Raw genomic sequence first — 12,600 nt, 5'->3', positions numbered from 1 at the left:
AAAAATACAGAGATATGTAACTGTAAAGTCTTCGACAAAACGCAATTTTCTCAGGTTTTGTTGTCTCAGGTTTTTTATTTTTTATTTTTATTAAAACGTACCCACATTCAAGTGATGATAAAAATATGAAGCTAGAATGTAAGCAGAGGCTCTGTTCTTTCTGTTGATATATTCACTGTTCATATTCATACAAGATACAACAATATGATAAAAAATGCTAGAGCTGGCTCGCAACTTAAAAAAAGGTTGGCAGGAAAAGAGTTAAAAAAATCAATAACTAATAAAAATGAAAACGTAAAATATACAAATAAAAATAAATTCAAATGATTAATTAAACTATAATAGTAGGCCTACAGTATCTCAATGATGCTAAAATAACACTGGCTCACACACACTACTGTACACTTACTACGCATTTGATACGCACTTGATGATTTCAACACCAAAAAAAGGACAAAAAGTGAATCATAGTGCTGACTTTGGAAACAGAAGTGAAGGCCAAGTCACGGCAGGACTGAAAAAAAATCACGCTTATTATGACTCAATGGAAAACACATTTGGCCGTCTCCCTCCCGCTGTACTGTGTCTCCTCATCTCTCTCACACACACTGTCCTGTGTTCAGAAGATGAACCATTCTCATCCTCTGCCCCCTGTTGGCACGGCAACATGCCAGCAGAACAGACGGCACAGCATGCATGCAGGCTGAGAGAGACCTTCTCAATGTCACCGTGACAACCCGGTCACAAGAGGCCCATCGCTCATAGACTGTGCACACACGTTATAAAATGGCATCTGTCAACACAAATATAACATGGGTTTTTAGATCAGCTTTCTTGAAGCATTGCCGTAAGCAAGTCAAGTCAAATTTGTTTGTATATCGCTTTTTTCAATAGTATGGAAGCTTGTTTCTGCCAAGGATTCAATTCAAGTAACATGTTATCTTAGTATTATGTTGACATTCTCTCCAATTATTATTATCATTATTATTTATTTTATTTTTTATTTTTTTACAAATTTCCAGTTAAGAAAAACGGCAAAGATCTGACATAGTTAAAAGAGTACGACATACCGATCAAACAATAATTTTGTTCTCACTGTCTCATGTTTTGTTTGTGTTGCTGTGAATATGGTGTCTTTTCTGGAGGTCTAGACATTTTTGTTGTACTGTAGAGGAGAAAGGATAAGAGGAGCCGAGAGCCGAAGCCTCGCCTCTCTGCTCATGTGGAGAATCGAATGCTACATTATTGATGAAGAGAAGGATTCATTCTTTTAGGATTGTTTTATGTCTGGACAAATTGTCCTGGAAGTTACTAAAAAAAGAGAACGAAGGAAAGGAGATAAGAGAGAGTAGGAGCCGTCGAGTCCTGCGAACCCTCAGTGCATATGTGGAAAATCAAATGCTTCATTATTGATGAAAAAGAGGATTTTTGCTTTTAGCATTCTTTTATGTTTGGACAATTTGTACTGGAATTTACTAAACATGAAGCATTCAGTGTTTTTAGACCATAATTGTCATGTAATTAACAGTGTTTCAATTTTAAATATTCAAATTTGATATGCACCCCCAAATGCAATGATCCACTTGCGAGGGACCCCTTTTTATTTTATCGTCCTGAGACCCAGGAATAGACTTTTGTCCTCTGTAGTGGACATTATATTTTAGTGATTTTCTTTCAACTCAGGAGTCCTGTAAAGAGCTTTGCAGAGATACCTAATTTTTGGAGGTTTCACCTTGACAACAACAACTCCTTGGACTTTAAATATGTCTGACATTAATTTAATGATCAAAATGTAGCAATCTTAGGGAAATATGATAATACTTTGTAATTATCATTTAAATCGGATTAATTTTCAAATTGTTTGTTATAAATCAACATCTCAAGAAAATATTATGGGGTTTCTAATCAAAATATGACTTTCTTTTACAAAACAGGGCATTGATTTCATACATGTCCACTGTTGAGGACACCAGGACTTAAATTATGTTTATCAGGCATTTTGGGAAACAAAAGTGAATAGCGAAAATAAATTATGCATCAATATTCCTATTAATTATTAGATATTTTTTTTGAAACTGTTGCCAAGTATTACTCCCATTTTATTATTACACTTCTTTTTGCATAATATGTTGCCCCAAGAACACATTAATATGCAAATTAGATACAATGTATAGATGCATTGTATTGAATGGGAAAACCCATGTACTGTATGGCTATTTTACCCACATATTGCATAAAGTAAAATGGTATATCAATTAATTTCCATAAATTCCATATATCCAGGAGGATATATATTTTTTATCAATAAATAATTGTATACTTTTTTTTTTTATACTGAACCCCCTGGTTTGTGGTACCTTTGTACCAAAGCAACTTTTCTTCACCTACTTTTTCACGATCACCTGTGCTCATTCTATTCTTTATCTCATTGACACCATTGATTGCTTCGTCTCTCCTGTCATTTTTTCTGTTGAAAGTATTTTGAGTGCTGGTCCCTCTCTCGCAATTCCCCGTCTGCGTCTGTCAGGGGGCAGTGCTGCTCTGTTCACACCTGCAGGAGTGTGCATGAGTGTGCTGTCCTGATAATTATTCTGCTTCTGCAGGATGCCATCCCATGACACACACACACACACACACACACACACACACACACACACACACACACACACACACACACACACACACACACACACACACACACACACACACACACACACACACACACACTCACTCCAGCTGAAGGTGACATGAAGAAACTCAAAATAATCTCAACAAGCAGCTATTTTTACTTGAAGAAAGGTCACATTTGTGCCAAAGTGAAAGGAAAAGTTGCTGTTATTTATCAAGACTACATCCAGAAGCACAGCTGTAAACTAACAGATTGTCGGACAGTCAAATCACATTCACTGTGTATTTAAACTTAAACAGAAAACATTTGTAAAAACTGTTTTATGTAATTCTTAACTTTAAAATCGTGTTCACTTGTCTTCTTATAGTGAATGCATCAAGTTTGAATATTCACACGCCTACAATGCTTCACCAGTTTGAATTACATTTGACCGCAACCGTGGAGAACAAGAGTTTAACAAAAAGTAAATAAATTTAAAAAAAGGAATAATAATTAAACAAATAAAACTAAAAATATATATAAACTGAATTTAATTTCACATTTTATTTATTTATTTTTTACTTTTTAAAAATGTCTGTTAGTGTAGCCAGAGTACTTCCATGTAAAAAATAAGTTAAACTACATACAGTATTTGCAAATATATGTACTTCATATCTGGCTGTTAAATCTGCATTTACCTAGTCTCAGCCTCAGACGTCAATCCCACGGACCATTGGTTGAACGTCTGATGTATATGGCACATAAAATGGGAAACACTTCTGGATTTTCAAAGTCATCATATAATTGAATTCTCCAGGAGTTTCAGTCCCGTTCTTTAACAGTTTGGTCCTCACGTCAAACCACCTTATGACAGTGATCTATATGCCAATCAGATGGCCTCTGGGCGCTCCTTGGCCAGTGGTATGGAGACCTTCTGCCGTCAGTCTAAAGGTCTAGCTACGCGAGACTAGCGTTTACCTTACAATGTCATAAAGCCTTGTGAAATGCAAGGCACATGGTTGTCACTTTCTTCATTTATTAGTTCATTCTGCATTATACCCTATAAAAATAAATACACTTTAGCCTACTTTCAAAAAGAGTACAATTTAAAGACAAATTTAAATACATTTATAGTACACTAAGATATGCTTTTATGTATTTATTATTAGTAACTGCAGATTTGTAATGATGTTGCAATTTTTAAAATATATTAACTTTAAATGCAAGATTGAATAACAGTTAAAATTATAAACAAGTACTTTGCATGTGCTTTAGTATGTTAGTCAAGACATCAAAATAAGTACTTTTTTGAAGCATGGCAAAATATTAAAACATTGATTACAAATGTATTTTAAAATAAAATGTAATTTGACTTTACAAAGTGCACATTTTAAAAGTGTACTAGTGTACATGAAAGTGTACTCTTTAAGTGTACTTAAGTGGTCTTTTTCATTCATATTGTTTTATATGCAAAAAAAAAAAAAAAAAAAAAAAAAAAAATTTTTAAAGAATATATATTTGTTAATATTTGTGGTACACAAAAAGTGCACATTCAGTTTCACAAGGGTGACAATTAGCTATTGTACAGTGTAGTTATTTGCCAAAGTGATTTATGATCTTATTAAATTAAGCACTTAAAAGGCTTACAATGAAAAAAAAAGAAGAAAAAAAACTACACTATACACATCCTTGTCAAATTAATTAAATACTATTCATAGCTAGAGTAATATATGACTATTACATTTATTTTATGAAATATTGGTCTTAGAACAACGTTTTTACCAAGCAATCAAAAACATATTTGATAATTGGTATTTTTGCTCTGATTTTTCTGTCAGAGCTTAAGATTAGGACTATGTTTGTTTGACATGAATATTGTTTAAGTGACATGACAATGTCCTACTTGGCAAAATCACAGTCACAAATACAGTTCTGTTTGACCTCTGTTACTTGAAGATTGCTGTAAGCATTGGATTTTATTTCAGATTCATCACGCTTCACCACAAACTCTCCTCCTTAAGGAATCAGCTGAGCCAGAACCTCTTAAACTCATCACCCATCACCATAGTAACCACTTCTGTGCCCTTAAAAGGGAACATACACACACATTTATTACATTAATTGTCAAACACACTTAAACTCTACATACTCTGCACCTGTTTTTGACGAGCCTTAAAAGAGAAATGTGGAGAAAGAAAGAGAACACGGAGACAAAAGGAGCTTTCCAATAAGTTCACGCTTTTGTTTTTGCTCCGTCTCAGTGACTTCCATCACAGCAGTTATGGTGAGGAGGCTGACAGTGCGTCTCTGAGGGTCTCTGTTGTGCTCACTGTAACACACTGCAGATGCAGAACACCACTTTCAAATGCCTAGCTGTTTATTTTCTGAGGGTAATGGGGCAATTTGGTTTATATCAGTGTTATGTTAGCGTCTTTGAAATACTATTATAGATTTTATCAATATTATGAATGTTTTTTTTTTTTTCTCCATATTTACTTTAATTTTAGTTAACGTTTTAACCCTTAAATGCATGAATGTTTCTCCAGTCATTATTACAAAGCTGGGTTTTTAGCGATGGATCTATATCCAACTCAGATGGATCTCAAACTGCAGCACTGGACCCTTTTCACATTTCTGGGTTTGTGAATTATTATCATTATTGTTGCGCAAAAAAAACAAAAAAACAAAAAAAAACTTAAAATAAATACCTGTGGTTACTAGGGATCCTATTCATGTTTTACAAAAAATAAGGTTGATGTCTAAATTTAAAAAAAAATGAATGAGAGGAAGGGCTGTCAATGACGTCCCGGGTCGATAAAGACCCGAGGTATATATTTAAGGGTTAATGATTTTGATTTTGTGTTTCAGTGTTATTTTAGTATCAGTGTGTAGTAATAATTTGAATAATTTTTTTTATTATTTTTTTTATTTTCCATTTTTGTTCTTAATCATTTAGTTGTGTTTTTGTCATTTTTTTTGTTATTGTTTTTAATGACTATTTTTTTGTTTAGTTTCAGTTAAATTAATATATATAATGTTAAACTAAATGAAAATGAGAAATGTTGCCTTGAAATATACATATATGTAACTAGTATATTTTATTTCAGTTAATGCTTATTTTATTTCAAGTAATGAAAATGGTTTTAGTTTTAGTTAACTATAATAACCTTGGTTTATAGCTGACATTAAATATTGCATGTTCCGACACGACTGCCTCCACCCCATAGGATTTGAACAACCTTTAATTGAAGAAACAGGGACTCAATCTAATGTGTTGGAGTGGTTTATGTGTGTGAGTGTTGGAGATCATTAGAAATGCTCACATTTCACACATTTCTCTCCAATCAGGGTGAAGAAGATGACGAGGAGGATCAGCCTCTTAGCCTGTCGTGGCCAGAGACCGGCCGCAAGCGTTTCACGTATCTCATCATCCTTCCCATAGTCTTCCCTTTGTGGATAACTCTGCCAGATGTCAGGAAAGCTGTGAGTACTTTTTGACTAGTGTTGTTCCAATTGCAAGCTGGGAAACAGATGTAACTGTGAGATCTTTCTTTTTTCTTTTTCCTTAGAGTTCAAAGAAGTTTTTTCCCATTTCATTTCTGGGGTCAATTTGCTGGATTGCAGCATTCTCCTACTTGATGGTCTGGTGGGCTCATCAGGTAAGACAGCAATAATTCTATTGTCTTTGTAATATGGTTAAAGTTCACTGCTGAATGTACTGAGCATTTATGGTGAACGTTTCGGGTGACTGTAACTCTGTTCCCTGAAAAAGCGGGAAAGAGATGCTGCATCCGTTGCGCATAAGTATGCAGCATCAAGAGCAGTTTTTGAAGGGGAACTAAAATATATGCAATTCCTGTTGAAACTTGTGTGTCATGTATTTAAATATATTTGCAATTGTACATTTTTAATGATGATGTTTCAATTTAATAAATTTAAAAAGTATGTTAGGTCAATATCAAAATAAGTTTACTTTAAAGCAAAACAAAAGATTAAAACAATCTAAGTAAAGCCCCCTAAGTAAAGCATTTATAATAATATATTATTATAAAGTGCCCTTATTTAAAGTGTTCTTCCTTGGATCTTCACTGGCAGTGTGTTACTGATGTTGAGTCCAATTGAGATTTATGGCCAAGTTATGATTTTCACCAGTCTGGTTGTTTTGTGCTCATATCCCTGCAGGTTGGAGAGACTATAGGAATCACAGAGGAGATCATGGGCCTGACAATTCTTGCGGCTGGAACCTCAATCCCTGACCTTATTACCAGTGTCATTGTGGCCCGCAAGGGTCTGGGCGACATGGCCGTGTCTAGCTCTGTGGGCTCTAACATTTTCGACATTACTGTGGGGTATGATTTAAAATCTTCTAAAAAACAAACAAACAAACAAAAAAAAAACAACTTCAGCAAAGATGCATTAAATTGTAGTAAACCATTTATAATGTTAAAAAAAAAATAGATTTATATTTAATACTTTCTATTCATCAGATGAGAAATTATGTGTGTGTGTGTATTACGAAACTGCTCCGAGTCTTTTAAAGGGTTAAAGATCCAAACATGACATACAAGTTTCAATAGAAATTAAATTAAAGAATGTTTACCATAAATGCTTGTCAGTTTATTCAGAATTACACTTTAACCATAATTCAAAGACAATAAATGTAGTTATGAAATTATATATAAAAATTTGAAAAACAAAATTTGAAAAAGTTAATCTAATTGCATGTAATGTGCATTTAAACTTTAAAACATTTTCATTTAAGTGCATTTGTCTGAAAGTATTATATTCATTTCACACTTAGATATATAATTTATAAAGAGAGAGCGAGAGCTAGAGAGAGAGTCTCATCTTCTAATGTCCAATTTTGCTGAGTCAGTGCGAAATGTAGCCTCAATTTTCTATTTTTAGCTGAGAGGAGTGGCACGCAGTGTTCTGTAGCCCATCTTCTTCAACAACGTGTTGTGCATTCAGAGACACTCTTCTGCATACCTCAGTTGTAATGAGTGGTTATTCGAGTTACTGTTGCCTTTCTATCAGCTCGAACCATACTCATATACAGTATATATGCATGTGTGTGTTTCTGTGGCACATACATGTGCTTCCCATCCCATGTAGATTGTTTCAGATCAGTCATTTATGCGTTTCTATCCCAGGAAGCCACGTTAAGCATCAAGGTTTTGAAACACTTAATGTTTTTTTCTGTACATTTATGATCTTCAGAGCCCTAAATTACAATTTCTTTTTTTCCCCAGGTTACCATTCCCATGGCTTATGTACTCCTTTATAAACAGTATGAGCCCAGTTAGGGTGAGTAGTAACGGCCTGTTCTGTGCCATCGTGCTACTCTTCCTCATGCTCATCTTCGTCATCATCTCCATTGCCGCCTGTAAGTGGAAAATGAGCAAAATGCTGGGCTTCATCATGTTCCTGCTCTATATCGTCTTCCTGGTGGTCAGCGTCCTGTTGGAGGACAAGGTCATCGTCTGCCCCATCTCTATCTAAAGTCTGGTCTCATTTACACACACACTCTCACACACACACACACACACACACACACACACACACACACACACACACACACACACACACACACACACACACACACACACACACACACACACACACACACACACACACAAAGCTAAAATCATACCTGCTGACTTTAACACACCTCTATAGTGATTTATTTACCTATGACCTTATGATACTTAAGAGTTTCCGACCTGTGTGCGTTTATGGGGTTTTACACACTTAAAAAAAGGTTTTAATATTAATATTTTTCTTGTTTTCCAATAAAAATATCTAAATATCCTTAAGATAACTGAACTGTCTGCTTGTTTTCAGAAATTATATCTTGACTTAAGTTTTTTTTCTTATTTCTTATTTTTCTTCTTGTTTTAAGAATAAACATTGTTCAGTTTTTCATAAAACAAATATATATATATATATATAAAACCTCAGCTTTTTATAGATTTATTTATTTTCAAACAACATGCAAGTTCAGTTCACAGCAGTTTGAGATCCAAAGAGCAACACGGATGGAGCTCTCCGAATGATCTCTGATTATTTCTTCACCGGCATGCCAGTGTTTAATCACTCTGTAGGGAGCACTAAGGATTTATAACCAGACAGATGCTGTGATTATAGCAGCCAGCGTTTGGTCATTTCTCAGTCTCTGTAGGCCGTTTGTTCATGCTGTGAATGTGCTGCACTTTTGACTAATAGCTGGTCTGGAGCAATCATTCCTTGATATAACTGATATATTCTTCAAATAGTTTTCACTTTGCATGAGCTAATTGGCCATTGTTCATTTTCTGATTTTTAAAAATTCTATTATGTTTGTATACTATACACACATGTTGAGAACATAAGAAAACGTTATAGCGGTGGTGGTAGTAAATAGAAGTAGAATGTATTCTGCACGTTTGACAATGCCTGTGTTTTAATTTTCTTTATATACATAATATTATTCACATCATATAACTAATGATGCATCCAGCCAGCAGATCCATTCAGCTTTATGATATATCAAATAAACAAACAAACAAGTTTATTTAATGTTTATTTTTTTATGAAATGTAATTATTTGAATCACAATGGTATGCAAAATTAAACTTACCCCAAAACGGAAGAAGTCTGTAAACCATTACCTCCGTAGGTTTAATAAAATGACAGACAAAGATTGACTGATGAAGTATTTTAGATGCAGTGGAGGTATTTATTCATAGTATGTTGAATGTTGTTAAAGCAAAAAATCTTTAGAAAAAAACAACAACTTCAGAAATAATAAGGCTCTCATTTCAGTTCATGTTGAAAATCTGTAAAATGTACTGGCTGCCACTTGTCTCTATTGGAAACAGTGGCAAATAATATTGTAAGGGTTTTTTCTAGGTCCAGGATGCCAATCTGGATTTATTTATTTATTTATTTATTTATTCCTGATTATTTATAGGATATTAATTTATGTATTTATTTATTTTTTTGTTTTGTTTTTTTACATTTTGCCTGTGTGTCAAGAGGCCAAAGTAGCCAGATGAAAACTAGGCTACACTGAATTTTGAACATATTGTTTAACCTGATATGTCATCCTCCCTCTGTGGACACTGTTGTAATCCTTTTATTTCAGGAAATGACAAATAAGCAAAATGACTGCATGTTGCATCCCCAAGCATACAAAAAATCTTTATTATTCACTCATTTATAGAAAAATCGTGTTAAATAATATTATAAACACGATGGAAATGTGTAGATGCTTAGGCCTAGTCTGTAGTTAAGTGTAAAAGAAAAAAACATTAGACATATATCACTCCTAGCTGCTGAAACGACGAACGTGCAGTGATTTCCCTAAATAGTCGGCATAGCACAATCCCTGTATTTGGACTGGAAATCAGCAAATTACGAGATGGTAAAGTAGGCAGAATTTCAAATGCATGCATGAAAATGTGTAGCCTAATTCAAGATGTGCTCATTGCTTTACTGTAAGGTTCATAGACCAACTATTTGCATAATGATTTTGCTTGACAAATAGTTTGGTAATGAAAGAGTAATGTGCTAGCACTGTTTTAAGTTATTCTAGATGAGTAAAAACTGAAGAATTTATGAGTAGCGCAATCCATGTTACCACTAAGGGTGCTTAGGACTCTTATCTTTGTAATCTGTACAGACACATGCTAATATATAGGTACATAGGCTACTAATAGCGCAGAACTCGTTGATAGAGAATATTCACATAACATTTAAGTTACTGTACACTAGTATAAAACTTCTTCCAAATAGTGATTTTATTTGTGGAGGCAGACGTTTCATTTGTATGAAGAAGTAGGCTAAATGTTGGCTTGACAGAAGTCTGAACGCAGATGCATACAGGCATCTTTAGCAAATACTGCCCTCTAGTGTGTAATAAGACTTTATTTTTGTATGAATCTAACTTACAAATCTAAACAAAGTTATACGTTTACCTTTCGTTCAGTGTTTACTCCACCAATGCCTGTTGCTGTATCTATTGAGCAGACAAACACATGCACTGAAATGCTTCTCTTTTGCTGTATAGGGCGTACTAATTTCTTTCTTTTTGAAAAAGAAGAAAGTACAATATCCCTGTCAGCCCAATATGTTAAGAACATCATATTTATCCCTTTAGCTGAAACTACCTTATTTTACAATGCAGAAGTAGGCTATTTTCCCTTTTCTGTGAATGTGCAGACTTCCGATTCATAGTCACTTAATAACTCAAATAATTATTAGTACAATAAATGGCAACTATTTACGCTACAAACCAGTGTGTGTATAATTATGACAATATATTAAAGTAATATGGTAAGAAATACCAGTTTGCAATATCAAGCAGCATAACGAGCTGTTTTGATACAGCTAAAAATAAGTGGAAGCTGATGACACCGGAAGCCTTTCACATTCAGTTTACAAATGGCCACTCTTAAAAATAAGGTGGATAACAACTCTTAGATTGCTGGATGTATCTTTCCATTTCAGCGGTCTTCTTGTTAAATCTGGAAAGGACTGTAAGGATTTTCTTTTCTGAACCAATAAAGTGTATTTCAGCCGATCTGGACTGACAAAATGAAATTAACGTGTGAATGTGTATTAAATATATGAATGTGGAGATATTGAGCTGAATTAATGCTATTTATGATATTTATTAAAAGAATAAACATAGAAAAAGTTCAAATGTTCAAACATTGAAAGTTTTTTAGTAATGATAATAATAAAACATGATGAATATAAAAGGAAATGTAACTGATTAAAGCAATGTAGCTGTTTCTAGGTAAAATGTGTTTTATTCAAATGTTTAGCCTACTCATTATCCCCCAAATATTAAAACTCAAATTTATGTATCAGTAGTAGTTTTCTAACCTAACTTGTTACACCATAATATTTATTTTCCTCTTTGACATCTGCCTTTTGTAATTTTTTTTTTTGTATTTTATTTTATATATGTGTTTTGTCTTATAAGAGGGCTGTAGAAATACACACTATTCAAGTGCCCCTGCTTTATCCTGTTCCATGCTTTCTGGCAGGGTAAGGACTATTTTCATTTTTATTTTTGTTTTGTGTCAAACATAGCATCTTTGCATAATTATGTGTCTGTTTATTTAGCCTATTGTTTATTTGCTCTGAATGAGGCTGAAGCTGAACGCTTGGCCTGAATTTACACAAATCTGGAGATAATCTTCACTATTTTTAGACTTTGAAGTAGTGAAATTGTTAATTGTGTTCACTTGTTCTCTTTCTGGCCCCTGTCTCTGTCTCCACTGTTGTCTTTCTTTCTTCATAAAACTGCACTTTTGTACTGAATCAAGAGATTCACGCCTAGTTATAGACATGGCATGTCAACAATCACTCCATCACTCAGTGTTTAATGTTCCATTTCACTAATGTTCACATGAGTCATTTCGAATGTACATATATACAGATACTAATAAAATCAGAATATAGAGAAACTGTTTATGTAAATGCAAAGTATGTCTAATAAAAGAAATAAAGGCAAATATAAGGGCAGATTTTCTGTGGTGAATGAAGTTTTTCATGAAATTAGCAACTGCAAAGATGTGAAATAAAGTTGAAACTCACTCACCAACAGGACTCTCTTTTCTTTAATCTACAAATAAAATATATGTTCCCATTTTATGTGTTATATAACTACTATATTATATATATATATATATATATATATATATTACTGCGTTCCAAATTATTATGCAAGAGACAAATCAGTAAGATTTCTGTACAATAAACATTCAGATTTTAGTTTTTCTAAGAAAATGTTTGTTTGTTTATTTATCCATGTCTTTTTAGATAACTGGTATCAATCTTAGACAAAATAATTTGCCAGATCTGTGGAAACCCTTCTTAGAGGTTGTTCCACATTATTAAGCAAGTCACAGTTCTCATGCAATATGGGGAGGAAGAAAGATCTTTCTGAAGATGAAAAGCATGAAATGGTGCAATGTTGTGCAAAAGGCATGAAAACAACC

General features: G+C 33.6%; 1 protein-coding gene across 1 annotated transcript in view; it reads left to right on the top strand.

Annotated features, from left to right (window-relative positions):
* LOC137030827 (sodium/potassium/calcium exchanger 2-like) overlaps positions 1–8,110 on the top strand; it is a 77,241-nt gene extending 69,131 nt beyond the window's left edge. Inside the window, exons 8-11 of the mRNA XM_067401272.1 lie at positions 5,957–6,091; positions 6,178–6,267; positions 6,791–6,957; positions 7,861–8,110. Of these exons, the coding sequence (XP_067257373.1) occupies positions 5,957–6,091; positions 6,178–6,267; positions 6,791–6,957; positions 7,861–8,110 (642 nt within the window). The remainder of the gene's footprint in view (positions 1–5,956; positions 6,092–6,177; positions 6,268–6,790; positions 6,958–7,860) is intronic.
* Positions 8,111–12,600: the final 4,490 nt, after the last annotated feature.

The sequence above is a fragment of the Chanodichthys erythropterus genome, chromosome 11, assembly GCF_024489055.1.
Source record: "Chanodichthys erythropterus isolate Z2021 chromosome 11, ASM2448905v1, whole genome shotgun sequence".
Lineage (NCBI taxonomy): Eukaryota > Metazoa > Chordata > Actinopteri > Cypriniformes > Xenocyprididae > Chanodichthys > Chanodichthys erythropterus.
This window is presented reverse-complemented; position numbering and strand designations above follow the sequence as displayed.